Source organism: Lampetra planeri, chromosome 11 (assembly GCF_965212315.1).
Source record: "Lampetra planeri chromosome 11, kcLamPlan1.2.h2, whole genome shotgun sequence".
Lineage (NCBI taxonomy): Eukaryota > Metazoa > Chordata > Hyperoartia > Petromyzontiformes > Petromyzontidae > Lampetra > Lampetra planeri.
In genome coordinates this window covers 12242812-12270721 of record NC_136117.1, presented here as the reverse complement: position 1 = coordinate 12270721, position 27910 = coordinate 12242812, and the positions used below count along the sequence as shown (strand labels likewise).

General features: G+C 47.2%; 1 protein-coding gene across 2 annotated transcripts; it reads left to right on the top strand.

The window, feature by feature from the left end:
- The first annotated feature begins 1482 nt into the window (after positions 1-1482).
- LOC144721328 (uncharacterized) lies at positions 1483-25910 on the top strand. 2 transcript variants are annotated; one of them, XM_078598865.1, is made up of 11 exons: positions 1483-1686; positions 3969-4037; positions 5129-5233; positions 6093-6318; positions 6600-7822; positions 8244-8326; positions 11488-11705; positions 15876-16050; positions 17035-17156; positions 19067-20171; positions 25754-25910. In XM_078598865.1, the coding sequence occupies exons 1-11, from the start codon at positions 1590-1592 to the stop codon at positions 25769-25771; spliced, it is 3441 nt and encodes a 1146-aa protein (XP_078454991.1). In that variant the 5' UTR covers positions 1483-1589; the 3' UTR covers positions 25772-25910. The 2 variants fall into 2 exon arrangements, with proteins under 2 accessions (XP_078454991.1, XP_078454990.1); XM_078598864.1 differs by lacking the exon at positions 25754-25910 and having other exon boundaries at positions 19067-24558.
- Positions 25911-27910: the final 2000 nt, after the last annotated feature.

Genomic DNA, 27910 nt, shown 5'->3' with positions numbered 1-27910 from the left:
GTTTTAACATCAGTCTGGTACAATATAACACCGCTCTTACTACACGGGTATCAAATATGTTCGCTTCAAATTCAATCCTCGCATCTTCTGCTCGACTCACCACCAACACCATCTTGATCATTTCACGGATACATTCCTCATCCGGACATCACCCACTCACACAGACCACCACCGCGAATGTAACTTGTGGTGCCACCTACACATTGCATCCCATGACTGTACTTTCACATGTTATTGTAATAATACTTTAACAGTGCTGCAATGTCATTTACGGGCAGCGTGCACTCATGATGTCAACCACTCATTCCGAATCCCAACAGCACCACCACCAACATCACGTGTGCTGTCTCACACGCACAGACACACACGTACGCATTCCATTCCATTGCTATTAAACCACCACGGTCTCACTTTTAACAGTAATATTACTTTTTAAAGTCGTGTAATATCGTGGGCATCATTAATTTATAATGTAACACAAGCAGTCTTAATCTCAACTCCACAACCACCAACAAAACTTGAATTGCCACACACACTACATGCCATTACAATTTATACCACTGAAGTTTTACTTTTTCTCCTGGTGACGATTGCTTGTGTTGCAATCGAAACGTGATATTTTTTTGATTTTTTTATTCACTTTATTCTAATTTTTATTATTTTATTGTTCTAATCTACGTGACTTTACCGAAAGACCCAAAGAATATGAATTCCTACAGTCACGAAAGTTTTAAGTCAAGATTTTAACAGTCCTACTGCTTACTATTTACAGTGCTGTAATATCATCAAAAGCATCACAGTGATGATGTAACACGTAGTTCTAATCCTAACAACATAACTCAACTACCACCCACACGTTACGTTCCATCGTCAATTAACCACTACTGTTTTACTTTTAACAATACTGATAAGATACTTTCGTGCTGATATTGCCATGGCCATTACGATGTTAAAACGCACGCCGTCCTAATCACAACATTAAGGACACACTCAGACAGGACCACCAACAACTAGCATCACCACGGTCTCTCTCTCTCTCTGCTACGACTCTCATCGCGTGTATTCCACCATCACAATGCCCCAGCATCATCACCAACATCACCACCACAATGCCACTGAACTCTGCTGCCACACGACATCTCTCCCATCACGTGAATTACACCCACCACCATCACCACCACACCACCACCAACACCACAATGCCACCTGAATTCTGCTGCCACACATCTCTCCCATCACGTGTATCACACCACCATCACCACAATGCCACAGCACCACAATGCCACTAAAACTCTGCTGCTACACGACATCTCTCCCCACGCGTGTATTCCCCCACCGCGTCACGCATTGACGTCACACTCGGAAGCCTGAACCCCTTCCTCGGCAGCAAGAGGCAGAGGCGGCAGCATCAGCAGCAGCCAGCGGCGGGCGGGCGGGCGGGAGAGAAGAAGGCAGGAGGAGGAGAAGGAGGCGGTCTCGGTGTCGGCCCAACCCCCCCCCCACCACCACACACACCGCCCGCCCGCTCCTCCCCACCAAGGCTCTGCCTCACAACCCTCCTGCCCCTACCCGCCACTCACACCGCGGCCATGGCGGCAGCCGAACATCGGCTGCCCAGTCCGGACGCCTTCTTGGGCCAGCCTTGGTCGAGCTGGATCGATGCCGCCAAGCTTCCGTCCACCGAGAGTGAGCTACGGCCGGTGGTTGTTGGTGGGCTTGGTGGTGGTGTTGGTAGTGTGGTTTTGGTTTCGTTGTTGGTTGTGGTGGTGGTTGTTGATGTTGACGATGATGTTTGTGGGTCCCGTCGCCGCTTCTTTCACGGCAGCTCTCTCTGCCCGCCTCCTCCTCCTCCCCCATTCGCGGCCTAGGAAAAGCGGCACCAGCTGCGTGCCGGGCTCTCCTCCTAGCATCACCAGCAGCAGCAGCAGCAGCGTACAACATCGACCGAACCATCAACACACCATCACCGCCATCACCACCACCATCATCATCGTCATCTTTTTGAGGATGTTTCTCTGGGCCCCCTCCGAATGTTGTTTGGTTTTTTTTCGTGGGCCCCTTCAACGCTGCTGCTGCTGCTGAATGCGACGTTTATGTAATTTCCTTGTTATTTTTTTGCGCGCGTTTGTCTGTGTCCGTGTGTGTCCGTCCACTACCCCCCGTGTGTCCCCCGTGTGTGTGTGTGTCTCTCTCGTCGTACATGTGCCCGTCGCTTCCTTAATGGGTACACGTTGGGTGGTGGTGGTTTTTTTTTATATACACAACCATCGCTGTTGGTATCGGTGGCATCATCCCGATGTAAGAGAGAGGTGGTGTTTTTGAAAAAGCTGGGTTTTGGATGTCTGTCTGTCTAACCACACCACCACCATGTCCCTGTGCACATGGAAGCGTTTTGCTCTGCTCCCATGCATGCATGCTTGTTTTGTGTGTCTCGCCTCCTGATGTGTGCGTGTTGTTGAACATGTGTGCCCGTCCTGCCTTATTACATATTTTATTTTGTACCATGTCTATCTGTTCCTTGCCCCATGTCGCCTTGCGTGTCGCGTGTACTGTGTGTGTCTACTGTGTGTGTGTAATCTTGTCTGTTCTCTGCATCTTGACGCTGTCTTCCTTCTTACGGTCCTCATCCCCTATCCCGTGCAGCTTTTGGTTGTCATCTTGTGTGTGTGTCGTTATTTTGGACATTGTTACTTGCGATCGGCTGTCGGTTCTATGCACATTTAAACATGTCTCCCTCCCAAAGCTCTGCTTGTCAATTCAAGTACAAAAATACAGTATATATGTGTGTGTGTGTGCATCTTTCCATAGTGTGTTTTTTAGTAAAAAAAAAAATTATGGGTTTATTGTCTGGTCCCATTTTATTTTTTGCAACTTGGGCCTATCCTTGAGTGTTCATGTTCTTGTGTACAGTGTGTATCATCTGTGTGGTATTGATTACGTTCATGGTAACGTGTCTTGCCATTTTTTTACCAAATGTAGCTGTTGTGGTGTGTGATGTCCTCATCTCCCCATGCATTCTTCTTTTCCTATCCCGCGTACATCATCGTGTTCCATCGGTGTGCATGTTTGTGTGTCTTTGTCCTAATGCACATGTAGTCTTCCTCTTCCTTGTAACTCTGCTTGTAATTTGCGTGTGGCTGTTAACGTCTCCTGTTTTTAAACATATGAACTTGGCCTATCATTCCTTTACATGCTCTCGCGTCCAGCGCACTGTATTTGTTTGCTCCAAGAACATTTTCGCGTGTCTCTCTCTCTCTCGTCTTGTCCCACGCAGCTTTGCTTACCATGTTGTGTCTTGTTGCCTATGTGTTTGTGTGTCTATGTTAAACATTATCCATCTCTCTTACTGTCCAAGGAAGCATGGCCCATCACTAATGTGCATGGTCTTGTGTACAGTGTGTGTGTGTGTTAACGAACATTTTTGCATGGCCCTGTCATTGTCCCATGCAGGGTTTAGATGGTCATTAACATGGATATTATTGTGTAATATGTTGGCCCGTGTGTGTATCTTGCACGTGTGTGTACATTATGTTTAAATGTTTGACATTATGGGCCTGCCCTTTGTATAGTATTCACGTTATTAAGTACAGTGTATATGCGAGGTCTACACACACTTTAGCATGTCTTTCTTCCTGTACCTTGTGCTTTGGCCTGTCATTTGCATGAACACTCCTGGTGTATGAACTCTAACGCTGTTTTTTTGTGTCTGCTACCATGTGTTCATATAAAAATGTGTCTCGCCTCATGCCTCCCATCAGTTGGTACCTGCTGCACGTTCTGGGTGCATGTATTTCACAACGGTATGTGTATAATTTGAACACTCCTCTGTGGCAGATATTGTTCAAATGGTAGGGGTGCTCCAGTATTAAAGTTTTAGGTGCATGAGAATGTGCATATGCAAACATGACTATTCGAGATGTGTAATTCATGAAATGTATGTGTGTGTGCACTATTCGTCTTGCTTGCAGGGCTACTGTCGAGCGACAGCGTCAAGGATACGGGGAAAAATCGTGAAGTGATGAGACTCAACAGAGACGGTGCGGATCTGTTATTATACCATTGTGTTATTATATTGATGGTGTGTGTTGCAAGTTGTCTGCTTTGGTGCGTTTCATTTTTATGCAAAGTCAAGCGTTGGTTGCCGTCCTGCTGATCTTGTCCGCCGAGGCCAGAAGCAGGTCCTATGTGACCACAACATTTTGTATTCCTATTTGGGTAGCTAAAATGTGTCAATTTTACCCCCAGCATTTGGGATTGACGATTATGCATTCTCTCCTAGATACATTATCCCATTATCTGCCTCCAATTCAGAGTAGACTGCTGTGCTGACTCGCTCGCCTGTTGATTGCTCAACTTGTAAAGATGGACTACTTCTGACACCGCTGATGTGAAGCATTGACTATATCACTGCTCCTAATGAAGCTCCATTGTGCAATGCCAATCCATTTTTAATGTTTTCCAGAGGGTGATGAACCCAGTAACTCCAGACATGCACCTCTGCTGCTTAGCATACTTCTAAGCTTCTGTTCAATTTTCTTATATTTTGGCAGCTGAGTTACACCGCTTAACTTTCTTCCGTAGGCACAGCGAAATGTTTATTTTTATTATTAAGCAAAGTTTTCCAAAGCCTTTCAAACCTGCTCTCGCCAACATCTTTTGTAATTTTTGATCCTGTTCTACAATGCGTCGATATGATGGCATCATGATTGACCGTTCAGGAAAGTTGAGGAGGCTTGGGCAGGACACGTTGCCAGAAGAGATAATGGTCAAGACTAACGACGTAGTGCCAACCAAAGTAGGGAACGTTCCCCAAAAGGACAACCTCTGCTGAGGTGAAGAAATCAACTTTGTAGACTCTCTCGTAGATTCTTGCATCGTGAGATGATGATGGCTTGGAGAGGTATTGATCCAGCAGTAGATGCATCAATGGGTGATGACCATATGAAATAATTTGTAATGGAGTAAAGTTACAGCAAAGAATCTCGCAAGGGGTTTTTCCTAACGCTTTGCAAGAAATGTTTGCAGCATCTCGAGCCATACCTTGTGCTTTTATGCGTGTGTGCGATGGCTGCTCTTGCTGTGAGGCGAGACGGTGCTGATTTAACCATTGTTGCTTCTGTCCGTGCAGATATGCATATATTTGGTTGCTGCCCGGCGCAAGACGAGTTCTATTTGGTGATGTGCAATCAATGCAAGCAGAATATCAAACCACAAGCCTTCCAGTCCCACTGCGGTACGTAGCATCGTCGGTTGTTTGAACACCACCACAGCCCGTGCTTCTTGACTGCTGGCCTGCAGTAACATCTGGTAATTGAGCAGTATATATTTTTTTATGAAGCCTGACTGCTGATGAGACCTTGAAGGGTGAAACTGGTCCAGCATTTGCTTGCTTAGGCAATGCTACTTGATAATATTAGTGTGAAAAGTTAACGGGCTGAACTACAGAATAATTTGTTTTATTTGTATATGGAGAGATGATTGAGTTCTGCCTTATTTACAGGAAGTGGAGTTTAATAATTTAGCAGTTTTTGTTTACAATCCTATTCATAGGGGGCAAGAACAATCCTTAAGTATTACATGTTTTAAGGTAATTTAAACTATTTAGTGATCGTGGTGAGTAGTCGTTTTCTTAATATTGAAAGACCAAAATTTAATGTCTTGCTCCAGTATTGCTTATCGCATCCTTTTTATATAAGTTTGGCGAGATCTCAATTTTGTAACCTGAAAGTCTCCCAAAAGAAGATCGGTCGTGAAAATGTTAGGTTTTTAAATGGCATAATGGTCAAAACTATGTAAAGTGAAACAAAAAATACCCCTTTATCAGTTCAATGTCTCCCCATGCCACTCATGGTAGGTTGTTTGACCATACTTCATCCATGCTGGTAATTGCGGCTTGGTAAAGGGGAAGGTCCCAGGACCTATTAAAATATTGTTTGCAGCTGATGTTGGCCATGCCTGAAAAATCAAATTCAGGTTGCCAGGTTCTTGGCGCGGTGCATTAACCAAAGTGCCACTGCTCCACTCCTAGAAAGCAGCAATATATTTGTCAATTGGAAACAATCTTCTCAACTGCCGCATGTGGTGTTTTGCAGAGAGGAGACATGGTCTACCCAGGAGATCTTCCACGTCGCCCTCTGCACAGTCTCACCTTCAGACTCTGCCAAAGAAACACAAATCGAGTGGCGGCGGAAGCAACAGTAGCAGCAGTCAGAGGGGGGCGGATGGAAGTGTACGGCATCCCAAACCACACAGGGATAAACCCGGAGACAGGTCTTCAGCCAACACGTCCTCCTCACAGGAAAGAACGGTCGGAAAATGGTAAGCACACTTGAGGCTGGTCGTGTTCCCCATCTTCAAATTCATGCTGAACTCTGATTTTGCAGCGCACACTCTCGTAATTGCGTGCAAAAGGCAGCTTTTGCTGGTCTTGCCATGTGCGAAGTGATTTAAATAAATGCATTGATGCAAATGTGTTTTTTCGGATTAAAAATGATAGATGTGGGCAGTTCAAAAAGAACTTGCTAATTTAAAATTAAACAAGATTTTGTGTACAGCTGTCAGTAGAAAAAATGTCCACTTTGTGATTGTTTTTTTTCAAGCGTGCAAGCATCCAGTCAAGAGCGGCTGACCAATCACACCAAGACGGAGAAGGGCCTGGGCCTGTCGAACTTGATATTCACCGCTTCGTCCATGTCCACATGTGGGAAGTCGGCGCCCTCGACCTCTCCGCAGAGGGCACCGTCGCCAACGGCGTCGGGACACAATCCCGCCTCACCGACCTCCAAAGCTCACTTATCTTCCGCGTGCTCGCGACACGGGCTGCTCTCCGCCGGCCTGTCCCACCCATCGCCGCAGCATAGGGCCGGCCTTGCCAACTCTTCCCCTCACCGCTCGTGCCAGTCGTCGTCGGGGCAGCACAGGTTGCACGGCGCGCACCCGCAGGTGTCGCCGCAGAAACTCTCTCACTGCTCCCCGCAGCACAAGCCGAATTCGCAGGGCCCAACATCGTCGGCCCAGCACAAAGCCCAGAGGCCCCTGCACCCATCCCCGCAGCAACAACAGCAACAGCAGCAGCAGCACAAAGCTGGCTTCAGCTCGGGCTTGTCGCAATCCCAGCACAAGAGTGATAAGAGCAGTGCGGCGGCGGCAGCGACGACAACAGGCTTGCAGCAGAAGCAGCCGCAGTCGTCCCCGCAGCACAAGGCGAGTGGCCACTCCGGTGCCGGCGCCCCCACGGGGAACGCTGCATCGCAGCCGAAGTCGTCGTCCGGCGGCTCCGGCTCTGCATCAACAGGACTGCTCAATTCGTCGCCGCAGCGGCCGCAGCACAAACCCGGGCTGCCCAAGTCGCAAGTGCCGACCCACTCCTCTCCACAGAAACTCCCTCATCCATCTCCGCAGCACAGCAAGCCCGTCCCGGGACTGTCGGCCTCCACTCGGCAGCCGGCTCAAGCAAAGGGCTCTGCCTCCTCCTCCGCCGCTGCTTCGCAAGCGCAAGCCGCATCGAGTTGCGCGGCGGGACAGCAACAGGCGTCCCCGCACGACCGGCACGTGCCCCCCTCGCCGGGCCACCCGCACAGGCCGAGCTCTGCCTCGCTGACCACTGCTCAGGAGTCTTCGAACTCTCTGGCAGCACACAAAGTGGACGGGATTCCGGCGGCCCAGGGTCACTCGCACGCGCCCGGTTCCACGGCAACGTCGGCCACGCCGGCGGCCCGCTCGCCAGAGCACAAGCCGCCCTCCGGCAGCAAGAGCGGCGCCCTGGAGCCGAGCCAGAAGGCGAATGGAACGAAGAAGATCTCCACGTACAAGCGGCTGCAAGGTGAGGCCCCCCCCCCCCCTAGCCACCTTTTTATTTTAGGTGCTGACTTTTGGAATTTGTCAAAATACATTATGGGATGGTCTAGATTTTTATTTAGTACTTGAATCAGGTGTGGGGCAAAGTACTGTTAAATAACTAGACTTTTTTTGTTTATATAGTTATTTTGCTGCTTTATTCAAGAATTCTGACCGTGCATTTGCTCATTTTTTCTCTTTTGTACGTCAAAAGTTGAATTTTTAAAATATTTATATGGTATAGATATAATTGCTGTCATTGACTTATTGTTACAACAAAAATACAAAATAGATGTGTAAAACAGTTGCTATTTATGCAAGCTTGTTTCTGTTTTGTATATAATGCATAGCTTGACTCTATACTTAAGTTGCATTTTGAGGAGTTTTATTTTTTGTTTATTTAACAGATCGGGACTTTGATCCAAACAGCCATTGTGGCGTGTGGGATCCCCAGTCGGAGAGGCAATGCACACGCTCCCTGACCTGCAAGGTAGGCGGCTGCATCCCAAGTCAAACATTCCCCTCCGCGTAGCCGATTTTTAGTGCACCTAAAAGGTGCTTTCACTGGTAGATTGTCGACCTCCAGCTTTGAACGCAAGGCCGTGTGAAAGTGTCATGGGCCGTAGGTGTGTCCCCCCCCCGTCCACCCGCTCCTCGTCCAGCTTAACGGTTTTGCAAAAATATAATTTATGTAGCTGATCTTAGAACAGGTGTTCCAGTCGATTTTTGCCTGTTATTTGTCTCTTCTCCACTTGGTGGTGGTGATGTTTAGTCATGGTTGGCCAAATAGTGAAATTGTTTATGAAATCCTTTCTCCTGGCTTTTATTACTTCTCGGATTTATTGCTGCCGCATCACATCTCTGTGACTCGGACAGCTTGGCTCACGAACTTCAGCCTTGACTTCCCACTCTCGTTTACAAAAGGGATTCTATTACCATCGCATCAAGTCTTTCCACTGGCTTCATAAGCATCTGCACGTCAAACTACATTTTCACCTCGTATTATCTTTAAAAAATTCTTTGTGACCCTGCTCGTTGCTCTGGTCAACGTCTTGAGATGCAGTTGCATTTTTAGACGCCATTTATAAATCCTGTCAGGTGGTAGGACAACAAATAGATTCTTAAATTAATCCTCTTTTGAGTGTTATTCTCTCATGTTTTGGTGCATTTGCTCCTGATATTCCAGTTTTTTGCGCATGAAGCCAAACACTCATTAATGGAACGGGCCAAACGTGTCCATGCAGGGACCCTCCTGAATCGATCGTGAGACTCGGTGAGGCATTCCTGGGTAAAATAAAAGGGTGTTATTATTTATTACTGGGATAAAGGAGGCTCGACTCTGATCGTGAGCAGCAAGACGACTCCATTTTTATGCAATCAAATGCAAAAACTATTACACCTGCCTGAAACGTAACAGTTATTGGAGCATATGTTCTTACAGGGGTTGCCGCAACACATCTGGGACCTCATTAAACCTAAATCTGTTTATAAAAGCCTCGGACCAAATCGCCAATAAATGCACCTCGCCTGGTCAAATTTCCTGAAGCCAAGCGAGCTTGGTTAGTACTTAATTTGGGAGACTAACCACTGAGCCAAAGTTCCCCCTCCACCCTTACTACAACTAATTTGTATAAATAACCACAGTCACTTAGGCAATTGAATGCCTTTAATTGTAAGCCCCACAAATCTTTAAGTAGCAATTCAAAGATTACACCCCTGTTATTTAACGTTATTCATTGTTTTTCTTATTGGGTAATGTAAAATCGTACAATAAGTAATGTGACCCTGCATGACCATCAGCCGGCTTCCGTTGTTCGACAACGTGAACTTTCCAACCCTCAAATAAATTTCTTCTGATGCTGCAGTTGGGAATATTGCTTTATTATCGAACCCTTACCTCCCTTATGTCTGTTCTTCCTTCCCTATGGTTTGTTTTGCTTCTTATCTGTTTTACTATACATGGCCACGGCTGCCAAATGAGACTGGAACGCAACACCGGGTCGGGGGTTTTCCGCTTCGGCTAAATACCACCGGAAAACATTGGTCCAATAGTGTTTTTTAGTAAACACTTGTTTGTGTTTATTTATTACCATATACTGTACTCCAGATATGTAATCCTTTCCTTCCCGCACCCCCCCCCCCACCCCCAGCAATTGCATCAATCGTGACTCCTTTTTAAACTTTATCACCATTATAGCGAAACCTGTGGCTGCATGTTTCTCATGAACCCATTAACAATATTAACGTCACCCCCCCCCACCCAATTCGATCAATGGTTGCAATTCGAAGCCGTTATTGCCTCGTGTTTTATGGTCTCCTTTATTGTTTTTCATGTTGTGAAAATTTACTCCGTTAACCTAGATGTACCAATACTACCATATAGTCCACATAAATGCATAAATAAACTCCTTAAAAAAACGTTTTTTTTAAACAACGGTGTTATTAACAACTTCGTTTAACTCTCGATTCAGAAGTTTGTCAATGGCGCCTGAGACGCGCGGCGCCTGCGTTTTTGCGTGAACCGATTCCACAGTTTAGGGACCGCGGCGTTTTTGACCTACACAAAAATATGACTAAGCCGTCCATACAAAAATTGTAATTCCTTGAAATTAGGCAATTAATTGATTTTGATACAGGCATGCATTGTCTCCGCATCTGAGGTACATGTGCAAATTTTTTACTTGATTGGACAACAGGAAGTAGACTAACTTTTGATTACGCGATTTGACCACGACAAACACAAGTGAAGTTAAATCAACCCGTTTGAAAAATTTTTTTACAAACGGTTTAAATGTATGTATTGCAAGAGTCGCTAAATCAATGCATCGTTAAACCCACCCATGTTTTGTTCGTGCATTGTTGTTAGGACTTAATTCTCATACATGCCTAGTTTAGCATGCCGTCTTTCGACCAATATCATCCATAATGCAAGTTTTTTTTTTGGGTTTGATTGCGTAAATGTATAAATGTGTCCGTTAAACCCGCCACCACCCGACACCGCCATTTAGGAAGGTTTGTCACGTAAACAGAACATGCCATAGCGTTACTAGTACAACACCGGTGTGTTGGAGAGCAAATTTGACAACATTTACAATCTATATTATGGATTTACATGCCTACTTTTAAGTTTTTTTGTCTTTTCTCCGACTGCTATCGGATATCCATGTTATGAGACCCAAGTTATATTGTGAACTTTTGCAGAGCATTGCAGACCCTTCATGTTACCAGAATAGCCCAAGCAAGTGGATGACGGAGCTACCTTGTTTTAAAATCTCCCAAGTGACTTCTAATCCACAGAGTCGGGTGCAGGAATTTGCGACCTACCCTGCCACAGAGTCCTGATCCATCGCATGACCGTAACATTCAAATGGTTAGATCTCAGAGCTGGCATTTTGGCACTCATTATTGACCAGGCTTAGACCATCAACTTCACAACCTGGGATCGAACCTAGGGTCTAAATGTGCCAGCTCGACACGGACTTCTTGGCTTCCTGTCCTCCAGCCTACTGTAAAGTGCCTTATTCTTCCTCGCCTTTAAAATCTGTCGAAGGTGAATCAACTGTTGCGGTGCCTTTATGTTCTTCCACTGCTACTTAAGAGCAAAAGCCATTTGTAGACGTGGCGATGCGTGATTTGTGTGTCGCGATGTAGACGCACTCTCTGAGCCAGCGACGGGCCGTGCCGGGGAGGAGGAAGCAGTTCGACACGCTGCTCGCCGAGCACCGGGCGCAGTCGCGGGAGCGCGAGCGTGAGAAGGAGCTGCAGCAGGCGCTGCGGGACTCCGCCGCCCAGCACGCGCCCCACAGGGCGGCGCAGACGCCCGCCTCCACCCTGTCTCCCGCACGCGCCAAGCCCAGCACCATCACCAGGTAGCCACGCTTGCGGTGCCCCCCCCCCCCCCACCAGCTTCGATGCTGGGTGCACGTGTCTAGGTCCTCGGGTAAGTACTCCTGTAGGTTTTTACGGTTGTGCTGTAATTCTGTCTTGGGGTTCTACCACTTGTCGATCGGCGTGTCTGAGGTTAGGACCACGTGCTGGGAGGAATTCGGTTCCTGTAGGAACTCCCAGCAATTGGAGTCGTATATCGGACATGCCAAAGAATGTTGAGAGGATTGTAGGGTAAAAGGTGTGGATAAAGACTCTTTGAGAGAGCAAAAATTGGGAAGGTCTTCGATCACACAGGAGCTCCCCTCGTTCAAGTCCTTTATTTTGCTGTCTGTAGTACAGACGGCTGGAGAAAGAGAAATCCTAGACAATGGAGGCAGCAGAGAATGCATCTGCCATTTGAGCGAAGGTTAGCCGAGGACTTTGACAGGATACCTTTGTTGCTGGAGAGTAGAATTTAGATGACATTGGAGCAGTAGGTTGGATACGAGTCCGTGGAGGATCTTGAAGACTGACATTGATCTTGCAGTTGACATGGGCATGGATTGAGAGCAACTGAAGGCATCGGAGGATTGGAGTGAATGGTTTTCTTTTTTATTAGGTGTAGGTGACGTCTGGCAGAATCGTTTTGGGTCCCCCTTGACTTTGGAAGAGGCATTTTGGGAGGTTAACAGGAGGAGCGTTGCAGTGGTCCATTCGAGATTATGTAATGACGATGAAATGAGTGTCTTGATAGCGGATGCAAAGAAATGGACCGTGCAGGTGATGTTATGCAAAGTGGGGAGCGATGGGAAGTGACCCAAGGCTCATTCTATGCCGACCCTTAAACTGTTCGGGCACACTTTTTTTTTTTTCCGGCTTCTCGTTCGCACCTTGACGACGTCTGCATGACCCCCGCAGTCCTTTATTGAGCATACTGTCCACAAATTGCTACTTGGTTTACCTCCCATTGATATATAAATCTGCTTTGAGAAAATGCCCCATTCCACAGACACGGGCACTGCTCAAGGTCACCATTGACATTCTTATGGGTTTGAAAGAGGTGGGTGGGGGGGGAGTTGGAGAAATTACTGCAGGAGTCGTCTTTGATTTGTTGGCAGTGTTTGACACTAGGCTACGGTGCGCTATCGCAAACGCTGAACTTACAAGTTGAGTAATACGGTTTTTGGTTTAAAAATTATCTTGCTGACCTCAATTTGTGCATTGGGGAAAACATCTGAATGCAACAGATTGTTATTTTTGTGGTGTACCACCCAGAGCTTTGTCCTTGGCTCTACACGAATTCGGTGTTTATTTAGTACGACAACGTGAAAGATCGGAATGTGCCCAATTTTGTCAGACCTTGCAGAGCCAAGCAGGTTTGAGCCTGGATAGCACTTGCATTAGTAACCACCGTGCAAAAAAAGAACTGATGGTAGATGGTGTAGAGGGCATTGCAGCAAAATCAATTCTTCTGTACTCTGCCCCCTCCCCCACTTTCACCAACCTGCACTCTTGAAGTATGGTCAAGTATAACCCGCAAGACTTGGAGGGAGACCCTCCTGCAGCAGTGGATTGACAAATGGCCTGTACATGCAAATATTTGTCGCTATTCACATTTTCTGTATTTACTTGTTGGTGCCAACTCATTCTTGACCAATATCACGTGAATGTCTGCACAGAGATATTTAACATTTGAAATCTCGATGGCTTGTGCGAAATAAAACGATGCTTGACATCTTTTGGGATTGTTACTGTAGTTGTCAGGTATTAATGTTCATACGTGTGACCATTGCTGGCAATATTTCCTGCCATCCTTGGATCCAAATACCTTGGAATCTGACTTAATTTTGGCATTCCTTTCTAGGCTCTTAGTAATATTGTTAGTTTAACTTGTATACATCATGTTGCCAGACTATCTTGCTTGCTTGCTCCAAACTTATTACATAAATGATAACTCCTTGCTATTTTTGTCTGGACTCGAAATTGTTATTTGTTCGGGCTTCCAAACATACCCGCACCTTCAATCGGTGCAAAATTCAAGCATGAAACTTCTTTGCTCTGAGATTTATGCTGGTTACCTGTTGAATGTTGAGTACTGGATATTCCAAAAAAGTAGCTGCTCCACAATTTAATAGACCTTCGCATGTGTCTGCCTTGCAGCCAAACATCCTTGCACATGCTCTTAATAAACTGCAAGCAGGGTTAATTTTGTGAATGTAATTATTGACAAATATTTGTTATCTTTTTATTTTTGTCAATGGTGGCTGAGGTGGATTAAAATCATCAAGGATACTGACTACTGCTACCCACAAGGTCTAAGCCTGCCTGATTTATGACGAAGTTCGCTAGTCTGACCATGAAGACGCACGTTAAGAATAATTCGGTAACACTATTAGAATCTAAAGAGCACGAAGTAAGGTCGACCATTTACTACAATAATGAGCCAAGAATGTCCTGTGTCCCTCGCATGACGTCACGCCATGTCGGCCAGCCCCCCTCATTAATAATCATGAGCCGGTGACGTCACTCCACATCGAACAGCCCCCCACATTAATAATCATGAAGGTGACGTCTTCCAAATGGACCCCCCCTCCATTAATAATAATTAGCGACTGACGTCACTCCACATGGGGGGGCGAGGCGCCTCCTCCCCCTTCCTCGGCGTCAACTTACAACCCTCACTACAAAGGCAGAACTCTCGCGTCACGTGATCTCCGTAACGCTATTGAGACACATAAGTAAAAAGGACGTCATGATGAACAAGGGATTATAACCTTTAAATGAACCAAGTCTGTCACCGTGGCCTTACAAATTGCACACGAATTGATGCAATGAATATCACGTCAGGGTCTGCTTTTTGCTTGCAAGTTTCAGATTTACTGAAATACGCCCGTCCTGGTAAAAGACTAGTAATACTATAATTGGCTATAGTGTCTATAAAAAGATTTACCGAGTTGACTGATTGGCTGGCCTGATAATGCACCATTGTAATGACCAAGTGTGTACAAAACCGTTGACTGCTTTAGTCGACTAGACCAAGATAATTAACGGATTCTTCTGCACGTTTGAGAATTGACAAACTCCACGTTGTCGGCTAGGCCAACTGACCTGAAATTAAAATTTCCGGCAAACAACATCAGCAATCGCAGGTGCCTCGTGCCACCATCAACACTGGAGCGGACTTTTGGTATAATGGGGCTGAAGTTCTAGAAGGGTCCGCCTGACCCATAATTCGGTGCATTTACGAACTCGGAAGTATTCAAATTCTCTGGTCAGTGACTCGTGTGAATTATGACTAAATGGGCATCTACCGAATGTTTATTGTGACGTTGTATTTATTGGTATAGTTTTTTCTACTTATTAGATTTTGTGGAAACTTAATTCGCATGTCGTCTTTTATAAGCATTTTATACGCACTTGGTGATGTAATGAAATGTGAAGTACGGAAACATATTAAATGTTTTTTTTTATTTTTGTCAGCCCCTGCAGGGTGATGGGTTGATTCGGTCACCACCTGGGATTTTAACTTGCAGCCTTTTCTGGCTTGTGAACCATGTGCTCTAACCATTGCACCTCCTTCCCCCACACATACATGGACACATTTGAATTAATCTTGTAACACGAACTTGATGCACACTGCAGTGACCACTGGGAATCTTGATGACCGTCGGCTGCCATACGCTTGAATCGTTTGTCATGGTGAGCCTTCTTGTTAAGAGTAAGCCCAAAAGGTTTTGTTTTGCAGCAAAAGGCGCTGTTGTGCTTGCCATCGGTTTTCCCATCATGCTTTTGGTGTCACGTGACCTCGCCTAATACTGCTTATGTATTGCACGTGGCCAACTGGAGAATTGTGGCCTTTTTAGTTTAGCTGGAAGCGGCACACCGACAACTGTATTACCGGTGTTATCCTTGCGATGAATCCTCAACTACAACATTTTGGTATTGGTGCCATTCTTTTTATGGCACAAGGATTTCCATACAGTGCTTCATAGATGCGTGTGTTTTGCCAATAGGGGGCGATAACTTTACACTCAAGTGATCTGTACTGTTAACAAGGGTGATCACCTCTACTCTGCACCACCTAAACGCTGCAACAAAGTCAACGGTGCAAAATGGGCAACCACTCGGTCAGACTCGTGATTTCGTTCGGTTGAACCTTTTCCCACCCGCAGGCATTCGAACAGCCCGTCTTGCCCGGGCCCCCCGGAGCCGGCTCCAAGCCCACCGGGGTTCTCGGTGGACATCGGCAACCGAGTGTGGAGCGACGGAGAAGAGGAAGGGCCCAATGCGGAGCCGCCCGAGAAACTGGACTGCCAGTACTCAGGCAACCACCCTCGCCCGCACGGGGTAACGGCGCGAAACCACTAAGCGCGCACGCATGCACCGGTCCAATATGGCCATCCGGTTGTTGTGACCCGCAGTACCGCTCGCATTGACATATATTTTTTTCTGTGCAGCCAGCATGTGTTACCAGTCGGTTGCTTGCGTTGAAAGCAATGCAAACCTTTTCATTGGTAGCACGTGGGCCATGTTTTATTCACGGTCACATCCACAGATGTTTACGGGTTCACAACACCCACATAATGTCATAACGTCTAGAGACGTGACATGACGTCACGTGGCCCACCAGCACATGCCACCTATGATTGTGGCAGTAAATATTGTTGGAGACGCCTGTGCATCGCAAATGTTGCAGTCTTGAATCCCCCCCCCCCCCCCCCCCCCATCATACACACACACACACACCACTGTTTTGTTACTGTGGTCGCGTTTTAATGGCCACACTCTTCAAGGTCCTCCATGAACTCGCCCCTGCCTGACGCTCCGCTCCCTCATCTCTACCCCTCCTGTATGAACTCTCCTACCTCTCTTCTCATCTTGCTTTATTCTTCTTTATGATTCCTGATAGCTCTCACTTCTCATCTCTCTCTATTCCCCTCCATGCATTGTCCACTCCAGCAACGATGGCTTTTTGTCGAAGCCCACAGTCAACCCTTTGCTCAGTGGGAGGTCGCTCTATCTCCTCTGCTGCCTCCATAATCTGGAACGCCATTCTTCCCAGGTATCTGTGCTGTCAACCAACTGCTTCTGGTCAAGTCCAAGCTCAAGACATTCCCTTTTTTTCCAATGAATGTCTGCTTCTCTCCGAATAATAAATATGGCCACCGTTTCCTTGCACTCTCGTGAGTTGTGGTCACGTTTGTACGCCATGTAAATCCATATTTCATGATATTGTATTGCTCTGTGCGGCAGCACTGCACGCTTGGGAGCTGCTGGATTCCGTGTCCGCATAGTGCCGCGTCATCTGGATTATTTCTCCTTGTGCCGCAGTACTGCACGTTCGGGAGCCGGAGGCTGGACAGCAGGTTTTACGCGTATGACCGGAGGTGGGATCGTTGCAGAGGCGCACTCACCTCCATGACGGAGAGGCTCCTCAACGCCCAGCTGTGGCGGTCAGTTCTCTCACTGCTGTCCCGTTTTGCACTTATTCACACACCCAATCGGACAATGGACAACTGTGTCAATGGCATGGGCCATCTAATGTACAGGCGGTTCGACAGCATTGGGGCCCAGGTGCTGTGCAATACAGAGGTGCGGTGGGTAGACGGAACGGAAGGTAGGTGGGGACACAAGCACTAGCGTTTGGCTAGAGGCATTGGCAATACTTGCTTTTGGGCATAGGCAATGCAGATGTTTGTGGAGGGTGGCAGATTTTGTTTGTTTGTTTTAGACTTGTGAAGCAGCAGTGTCCAGTTCTGCAGTCGGGGTGGCTGTGATTTGATAGGCGCGTTGTGTAAACTGCCCATGAGACACCTTGGCCTGCGTCGCTGGCCATGCGCGCTGGCATTGCACGTCATCGGCAGTCGGGGGACCCGGGGGGAGAGTGAGACGGTGGTAGAACACGGGGTCCCATTTCATTCCTTGCGCGAGGACCCATGCCAACTACGCTACTGGACCGTGTGTCCTTGTGCTCTTTCTAATGGTCTCTTGTTATGCTCTTCGCATATTGTAATCATCTGTACGAGGTCACTTAAAATATTTTCTCGGAAACCACATAACCCTGGCGCTTCAAATCGGCTGCGGTGAAATATGCCTACCCAATCGCACTATACTACAGATCTGTGGTTTTGGGGCAAAATTGGCAATGAAACTCTTCCAAGAAGGCATTTTACTTTTCAAAAAACTAATTAAAGTTTATGTTGCAGAATTGGCACAATTAATGCTTGTTCATTAATCCGACGTTCGGCTGTGCGGCTGGCTTGCATGTATCTTGGTTGCATTCTGTTGCACATCATCGCGGGTTAAACTGCAACTTCATTGCTTCTGTTTCACAATACGGAAGAAATTTGAACCGTTGATCATATCCCATGTTGTGAGGTTTGACTTTGGTTTAAAAAAAAAAACATATTTGAAAAAAATGTGCTTTACCCCAAATCTATTGCGATTGTGCCATCGGTGTTATGTCATTCGATGAAGTATCTAATTCGGATCTCTCCTGGCGTGGCGACCGATCCCCTTTTTGTGAGAGAGCAGCCCACGAATGTGGAGGTTTGCAGCTACCTCTCGTTCCTTTTTTAAATAGGCTTATGCTTCACACAGTAGAGGGCACACTGTCCGCCTTCCCATTGTCGCATGAGCGTCAATAGATCTGTTTTAATAAATCTGCACCTTTTTAAATTTTGCCAAATTTAAGTGCAGAAACCTGTTTAATTATGCCTTTTCTTTCGTGCAGTCAGTGGTGACCCTGGGGCAGAGATCTGTCAACTTGCTACACTTGAGAACCCAATTTAATTGCAGGTGGCAGAAGCCTGGCATTGCACCCAGGCTCCCCCTGTAGTGCCAGCTCAGCACCCTGACCTCTGAGCCACTTAAGCCACCTCCTCTTGATTAATTCTTATTTACACGCGTTGATACACTCTTTGGTTCTTTCCGTAAAGTCACCGTAGGTAGAAAAAAATAATAGATCGTGAAGTGTCGATCGCAACAACCAAGCGACCGTCTTCAGGTAAAAGAGTCTCATTCTTTCACCTGAAGACGGTCGCTTGTTGCAATCAACGTCGTGATCTATTATTATTTTTCTACCTACGTGACTTTACCGAAAGAACCAAAGAGCATGGATTCCTGCAGTCACGAAAGCTTCAAATCAAGATTGATATTTACACCTCCAGTTTTTATTGGCAAGTTAGACGTGTGGATTTGCTCGTTTATCTTTGCATGGCTGCCTTGTGTTTTATGTAATAAGACCAAATAGTTAAAGCACTTGTAGATAATGTACCTAGGATTTGTGTCATGGTCTGTCTGCTCTAAGCTCTTGAGCCAGATGGCCACTTCCCCATCTTAATGTCTTCCTTTCTCCTTCCAGGAAGATCCCTCCGGCGGCGGAATGCACCGTCTCGTCCCCCCCTCCTCCGGCGCTGGGCTGCATGCTGCCCTCGGCGGGCTTCCCACAGCTCTCTTTCCCCCCCACGTACTTGCCGTCTGTCGCGGGCCACGCGCCCATGCTGCTCAGTCCACCTCCGGCCTTCCTGAGTCCCACCGAGCCCACGTTCGTCGGCGGACCCCCGTCGGTTTCCGGCGTGCCGTTCCCCGTCGGCGCGCACGGCGCCACCTTCGGGTTCCTCGACCCCGCGCTGGGCACCGGCCTCAAGCCGCCCGCCGCCCACGCGCTGGCGCCGCCGCACTCCATCCCGGCGGCTGGCGGCGGCGCTCTGACGGGCCCCACGTCCCGGCCGACGAAGCACCGGCTCGGGAAGTCCGCAAAGCTCAAGGATGGCGGCGGTGGCGGCGGCGTGACCGAGAAGAAAGCGCGACACTCGTCGCCGTCGTGCTCGCCTGCCGAATCGCCGCGCCAACAACACTGTGCGGGGGCCATCGGGCCGGGGGGCGGCAGCTCGACGAGCCTCTCCCCGGCCTCGCCGCCCTTCACCGGCCAGGGAGGCGGTGGTCACAGCACCAGCAATGGTGGTGGTAAGCCCGAGACGGCGGGCAGGACCGGGGTAGACTCGATTCGGCAGATGAGCGTGGTTGTAAGCAGCATCGACTCCTCCGCGGACGTGGCCGGAGCAACGGCGCCGCCAGCGCTGTCGGCCGCGAGTCACCACCAGCCAGAGGACCTGAGGCGGCCTTCGCGGGTGGCCAGGCCGCCGCCGCCCACACCGCACCACCAGGCGGAGGAAAACCGGCGGCGCTCGTCCCAGCCCCCGCCGAGCTGCTACGGGGAGGACGGGAGAAGGACCGGGCAACCCCCGCAGCAGCGAGTGGAAGAGCGCAGGAGGACGACGGCTCACTCTCCGCCGCCTGCGCCTCCGCCGGCCACCGCCACCACCGCGCAGCCTGCGGAAGGGAGGAAACGGAAAGCGCCCAGCAGCCCCAAGCCGAGCAAGGCTTGCAAGTCGTCAAGCCTGAACAGCGTGCACGGCAAGAGCCCGTCAATCTCGGGGATGCCCAACAATAGCATTGTCCAGCAGGTGCGTTCTTCTGCCACTCGCGTTGGCCGCCGCGTGCCGTTGTAGCGCTTCGAGGCAGTGCGACACGGCCCTTGACAACTTGGTTTTATGTTGCGACTCAATTAGGGTAGTTGATCGAAAAATCGGTTTTCGAAGTCGTGGAATCTATAATCGAATCCGGTGTAAAAAAAAAAAATTGTACCAATTTTTTTTTTGTCCATTTGGAACGCGCGAATGGCCAAGCCGCAAGTGGGTTCCAGTGCGATTTGTGTCAGCCACGCCACGGGCATCAAACGGGGGCACCCAGTTGCAGGTGTCATCAGTCAGTCTTTGGTGTGATCCAACACAGACAAGCGCACGGTGCTGAACTTTTATTGTTAGACCTTTTTGTTATGTGCGGCACACGAATATAGTCATGTTTAATATATTTTTTTCAAGAGATTCTCAAGAGTGCTAATAAACCAAAATTAACCAACCTAGACTCTGCTCCTCCACCTAAGACTGTGGAAAATAGCGGGACATGCTTCACACTTGGTCAACTAATTACAACTCGCCATTATTAGCTGAAATTTAATTTACATTGCGATTGCAATCAATTTCGTCATGACTGATGCAATTCCAATGGTAATTGACCCCAATTGTGATGTGCATCGCAGGAAACATTGCAATAGGGAGTTTTTTTGTGGAGATGCAATTTCTTGTATGTATGAACTTCTTTCACACCGTACGTAGTCAACCGTTCTAGTCGTAGATGTGGGGGTGTAAGGACAACAAACTGAACACACACACCAGTTCTAAACAATTAGTTTTCAATCCTTAGATTTGAAAGTGTATAGCTCCCAGGTGGCTTCCTAATATTGGAAGGAAGAACCTTGACTTGGAGAGGCGAGGCGACAGCATTGGATGACTTCAGGGAGGGAATATGGGGAGGTATGTAGCGTCAAAGGAACTAATCGACGGAGGGTTGGGTGAGAGCCTTGGTTGCAGTGAAAAGCACGTGTGGGAGGGCGAGTTGAGCGAAGAGCGGTAGGAGGAGACGCGTACGTGGTGGATTGTGAAAACTATGAAGGTCATCCGTTAGTCGACTCTACACTGCATTGAAAGCTTGTGGGAGGGAATGGAGGATTTGGGTGATTGTGGTCTCGTTTTCCAGCTGTGGATTGAAATCCTGGTGAGGTGACAAGGGAAAACCTAATTGCAACAGGAAAAAATGTGTGCAGGCCAGAAAACAGTTGTTTTTTTTACTCGCAAATGTGTGCACTGTGTAAAAGTAAAAAAGCTACCAGCCTTAAGTATTATGAAAGGCCACCAGTTCCCGACGAACTGCATTGTGGTCATGTGGGCAAGGAGTTTTGCGGCAGTGTTTTGGATTTCTAGGTTTTTTTGGGGAGGCCGTAGAGGAAAGTTGCAATTGGTCAAGTCGACCCTGGGATAGAGAAGGCATAGATGGAGAGTCTGCGATGGAAGGAGGCAAGAAAGTGGCAGGTGTGGAAGCAGTTGCAGATATGGAAATGTCTGCAAAGTTGAATGAGAACTTGGGGATTAATGACGACTCCCAAGATTGCACTCAACTCTGCCAAGGCTTTGGTTCCGTTTTGGTGATGTTTAGCTGGAGAAATTGTCGATCCGAGGATGAAACCACATTAAGATGGGTATGCAATTGGACTGAGGTTGGTAATATTGGAGTCGAACGCAGCCCGGTAGGTTAGGACATGGAGAAATAGGAGGTAAGAGAGATGCTTTGTCATTGGCCACAGGTAGGAGAGCAGTCTAGAGTAACCTCGGTGCAAGTCCGATTGTGCTCGTTCATGTAGACCATGGCGGTAGAGGTGTGGGTAAAACTTGGAGATGATGACCCATTTTTTTGGCCTTTTTTGGAACGCATTTTCAGTTTTGTTGATTTTTTTTAAAAATTAGGGTGGAATTAACTTTCCCATTCCGATGACGTCCTTGTAAGTCATCAGTTTTTCTTCAAATTCCATTCCCATGACGTACCTGTAGTCCCTCCCACACTGGAGGGTGTGTGGCACAGTTTGGCGACCGCTATCCTAGAGTGCGGTCGTGACGCTACAGTTCTGCGGTGAGTAAAATTTCCTTTAAAAAATGGCATGGTCATGCCTCTCCTAAATAACATTTACGCGGAAACCGCTTGCGTGTTCCGAGATTCGGCAGTGAACGGGATCCACCCTGCAACTTGCAGATGTCTCGGAACGGTTAAACGATTGATGGCATTAGTTTTGAAGACCAGAGGAGCTGTAACCCAGAAGACGAGATGGAGACATTGGACTAATCTGGTAGTGTATAGTACTTGATTGAATCGGCAGTATGCGGTTGGAGTTTGGTGGGAAGAGGATCAAGGATGACATTACTCTCGGCTTGGCTTGGAGATGACGCTTGTGTTTGTCATTTGCGGTGACTGCTGGTAGAAATGTCACGGCGATTGTGATGAGGTGGTAGCACGGGTGTCCGGAGAAACGAATGAGATGTGAACATCGGGAAAGGTTATTTTTGGTTTTCTAAATTCTGCAGCAATGGATTGTTTTGTGAGTTTTCACTTCAAACTAACTTTAAACGTGCGTTCAAATTGGCTTAAGATTCAAATGATCTTATGAACTAGGCTATTGTGAATACAATATATCAATGAACTTTAATCATCCTGTCATTGTAATGAAACCATCCCAGAGCGCAGATCCCATTTGGCAGCTGTCTCTGTGTAGCACGAGGTGACTTAACACCGAGCTCGGCGAGGGCATTAGTTTGCCAGTAGGGGGGGGGGTGATGATTGCTATGTGAGTAAGTTGTGGCTTTTTCAAAGAAAATATCTTGATTGAACCTGAGATTTACATTGTCCTAATTATATGGGGAAACTGGAGGAAACTCGTGAAAGAACAGGGGGAGAATGCACCAACTCAATACAAAGGCGCCCGACTTGGGAATCGATCCCAGGTTCTCACTTGTGCCCTGCCGCCCCCAACTCGAGCCACCTCCAAAGGTTGATGTAACAAAGCATGCTTGTTGCTACCTCCAATTTTCAATGGTTAGGCATGTGAAATCATTAATCCATTGGTCGATTTTATTAGCAAGTCTCATGATTTGTCTGACTCCTGCCTCTAATGACCGATTATTTCAATTCATGTATGTTGATTTTTAATTGGTTCATTTGACTCCTCCGGCCACTAGAGGCCATGCTACATTCGCCACTGGCAAAAATATATTTCATTTTTTAATCAAATTTATGGCAAGTTATCTCCATTTTGTGACCCAAGTTGAATCGCTGTAAACCTCCTAGTCAGCACGACCTAACATCTGGAAGTTTGTCCTAGTGTGTGGATTCAGCCTTCCATGCTTTCCTGGGGTCGATAAATCCGAGTGCCACTTTGTGAAAGGTCATTAGTTTTTTTTTGCTTTTGAAAACTTCCCCCATAATATGAATGTGGAATTTCCACATTTTGCCTCTGAGCTTTAGAACGATCAGCACCACTCCACACTGCCTCCTAAATTTTATTGGGAAGCCACCGACTGCACTAACTCGCAGTTTACGTTGAACAGGTTTTGAGTTGTGAATTGACCTTTCGGCAGTCGTGCGTGCAAACACACGACCTATGACCCCGTCCCCTGCAATGCTCCCGATCGGAAGCCGAGGAGGCTTGGCGCCTGGATAAGTGCACGTGCATCGGTGACCAATCTTACTCGCCAGGCAGTCGTAGGTGGCTCTGGGCTCTGCCACGTGGTATCCAGCAGAGGTCCCTGCAGCACAATACATTGTACTATACGTCTCTGCATCCACACATGCTCCTCTGCCCTTTTACCTACCCGCACAGACCAGCATGGTAGTCAAATTAGCTCCCATTACCCAGAGTGGATTGACAGGGGTTGTACTGTACATGTACGCGCGAGGGGAAATGGGTATGCATAGGCATACTTTATTTGGGTTTGCAAAGTGGTCTCAAGACTTAAGGGAATTTTAAGGCATCCCACAATGGAAAGTGGATTTTTTTTTTAGTTGGTGTCCACATAACAACGTTTGGGTTTATTTTGTATGTAGAGAGAGGCAGTCGTGGTCAAATGTAGTAGCCTCCTTTTAGAGAGGTGATGTAATCCCGTTTTCCATTTTCAATGCGACCTCTAATCATTTCGTACACACGCGATATCGATGCTTGTTACCGATATTAATCGGTGAGTAAATCTAAAGACATCTCTAATCCAAACGTAAGATACATTGTATTCATTAATCAATACAATTTTATTTTTATATAAAAGAAAAGTTAACTGAACGCCATGCATTGGCCTCCAAAATAGTGCTGGCAGATATGTGTGTGTGTGTGTTCCGTGGCCTCGAAACCTAATTAATATGTATTACTCGCCAAGAAAATGTGGTGGAATATTGGTGCAGTGATGTGAATCGCTGCACTATGAACCTGGTGATCTGAGTGATTCCTGACCACGGATGTCATTGGTTGCACGGCAGATGACATCTAAACTCATCCTGTATTCCACTACTCCCCCTTTCCCCAAACCACAATATCCAGCATGGTGACATATTGTCAAACAACCCCCACGTCAAGTGGGAAATGGATGCAAATTCAGAGGAAAGATACTTTGAAACCATCTTTCAGGCCAATTACAGCACCTTTTGATTTCAACCCACTGACATTTGTGGGAGTGACATTCCAATCGCATAACTGGAATGTCATAAATATCCACTTAATTGTAACTTAAAAGCCTGTTTAATCATTGATGTTTCAGAGGGCACCCCGAGTAATTGTCTATACGGGCTGTTGAATATTTGGATTGCGTCTTTCTCTTTATTTCTGGTCTCTTTTTTTAAAGAGGTCCGTTGGCACAGATCGCAGCACTGAGCCTGTGTTTGAATCTGGATGTCGAAATGAATGATTTTTTTTTTACATTCTGAAGTGTAGCAGTCGTCTCAGCCCAGTCGCCAATGACTGCACGAAATACCTACTAAATTTAAAATTGGTTTTAACTTTATTTGCCCAAATTCCAGCTTTGACCATTAAAACTATTGGTTTAACTTGCCCATGGTATGCTTTTGTTGTAGCAGAGCAATGTGGAAAAGTGCTGCCCCCTAGCGTGGCTGGTGAAGGTCACTTGAGGGCATCCTTTAAAAGTAGTTGTGTGATATCTGCTTCCACGAGCTGCTCGCTTAATGCACAGGGCTGCGCGAGAGTTCCAAAACACCAATGACGTCTCCTGACGCGATCCTGATGGCACAATCGGGATGATAAAATACAAACGCCAGTTTTGTGCACAGTTTCATAGACTTTTAATTGGCTTGTTCTGAAAAAAGATCTACTGATAATGCTCTTTATAGAATGATTTTTAACTGCCGGGGTACATCTACAGAGTGGCAACATTTTTCAGTGGTTGCCGTTTGGTTCTCCTACAGTGGCAAACAAACTTTGCATGTTTGGTTTTTTAAATACAATATGCTAAAGTGTGCTTGATATGGCATTCAATCTTGGGTGGGGGAGGGGGTAAATTACGCCTTCTGTAAGGCAGTCACCTGGCACATGTTGACGTTTGTCATGCCACCTTGCCATTGTTGGTAATCTCTCGCCTACGTTTTGGACATTGTTTATCAGGCCAAGGTCCATCGGTGAAGGGTACCGTGTGCCGGTTGGTCGTGTCACCGTGGAGGCCAGCGGCATTCGCCTGGGGGAGCGGCGGAGGGGCGCCTTCACATCATCCCGCCACCCCATCGGTGCCAGACAGGCGCTGCTGCCGACCCCCCCCCCCCCCCCCCCCCCCTAACATCCTGGATTCAAATCGGACGGTACGAGAGAGACGGTGCCAGAAAGCCCGGCCGGCTAGCCCCCTCGGCCGGCCGTGCCACCGGCCAACTCGCCGCCTTCAGGGCATCCAAGCGGGGGGGGAGACTCTGGTCTCGGGCTCGTCAGGGGCTACAAACCAAACGTGTGAGACGCCTCCCACCCGAGCACTTTTGCTGTAAGAGGAAGGACTCGGAGGGGGGGGGGGGGGTGGAGTGTCCGTGGACAATAAAGCAACAGTTCAGGAAGTGTTCCACTGGTTATGTGTCAATATCCGCTCTATGCAGATTCTGGTGAGACCGGTCCGACCCAAAACCGTAAGGGTGTCATGGGCTGGCCTCGAGGAGGGGATTGGTTTGGTGACGGCACGAAGGACTGATGGCGTCGCCGGGCGCGTGCGACGCTGTGCGGTTACGCCGTGATGCAGGATTGCGACGAAGATGGTGCAAGGGGGAGGAGGTTGCGCTACCGGTCGGTGGTATGCGTATGCAGTAAAGTCAAGCGAGGATAAGTAATGAAATCATAAAGGGTTGCTAACACAGCTGCCTCTAAAGTCTCAATGTGGAACAAATCATAGCCGTTAATGGTGCTGGCTGTTAGTACTGTTAGTGTCTCAACAGATTAGGTTTTTTTTTTTACAATAGATGCATTATTTTTGCATCCCTTAAATTTGAATTTAAATAATTTAATGGCAAGTGACCATTTTAAACCCTAATTTATACGCAATTGTGTTTGTCAAACGAAACTTAAGTACAGGGTTAGAAACATGAACTGCACTGCACAGTGTAATCATTTGTAATTAAATTTTTCCCACTTTAAATGTTGCTGAAATTTACAAATTAAGCAAAGTCCCCAAGTTGTAAAGACAATGAAATAAATACCTTCTCACGCTGAAATACAACAATGCCATTATTTATAACTTTCTAAAAACATTAACTACCTTTTTTAGAACAACAGCCCTTTTTTGATAAGTAAACATTTTGACGACTCCAAAACCCTGACGTTTTCAGTTTGGCGTTTGCAATAGGGGGTGGGAGGCAATGATGTTGGCGGACCCAGTGTCCGATTTTTTTTTGTGTGTGGTGGAGGCAACGTGGTGTTGGCAACTCTGAATGATACAGAGCGTTGGGTGTTTTTTTTTTCACTGTAGCTCTGTCCCGACCCACAAGACCTTGTTTTCCCGTAATCCCGAGCGACACTCTTGAGCTGAACGCAATCGCTTGTGGTGCTGAGGATGCTCTGTCACAAGTAAGAACAATAACGTGGACTGCTTTTGCTTACTGCTGGACCTAGTGTTTGATTTTTTTTGTTATGGGGGAAGGGAGAATAATTTAAAATCAGGACAAAACAACACACCCCTTTTTTCTAAGTTTCTACTTGGTAGAAACTCCTTCGGGGTTTTGTTACATTTTTCAAGAGAACACTAAGTACATATCTGCCAGAACACCAATGCCAAACTGTGACATCACTTTGTAGTGTTTATGCTTTCATCAATCGAGCCTTAGCGTCACCTGGGATTGTGTCCTAAAAAAAGAAAATGACCTTCCACAAGTCACCGTTTAAACACTTACTCCGAGGTGGAAAATTGTCTGCCACAGGTGCACTTTTTTATTTTGAGTAGAGCAGCAGGTGACCATGGATTAATTTTTAAGTGCCATATAGGATTCCTCTTAAATCGCTGGTTAGCATCGCCGTCCAGTCCCAAATTTGCACAGGTTTAACAGCAGCAACACTTTGTTTATCACTACAAGAATAGACTACCGTGAGTGGTGTTTTTTTTTGACTGCGCTCCATTAACTTCTCTCATTCGCATGCACTCTACTCTGCCCTTAGTCACCGGACCCAGACACTCCCGATGTTGATGATGCCCGTTTAATCTGTCACTCCTGAGCTCGAATCATTTTAGTCCCACCCACTTGCCCGGTCACAATGTGGTGGTATTCCACCATCTACGCACCTCCGTTCTCCTGG

Coding starts and splice junctions, on each gene's coding strand:
- LOC144721328 (XM_078598864.1), top strand. CDS start 1,590: ATGGCGGCAGCCGAACATCGGCTGCCCAGTCCGGACGCCTTCTTGGGC. Junction 6,319..6,599: donor GAAAGAACGGTCGGAAAATG/GTAAGCACACTT, acceptor TTTTTTTTCAAG/CGTGCAAGCATCCAGTCAAG. Junction 11,706..15,875: donor AAGCCCAGCACCATCACCAG/GTAGCCACGCTT, acceptor TCCCACCCGCAG/GCATTCGAACAGCCCGTCTT.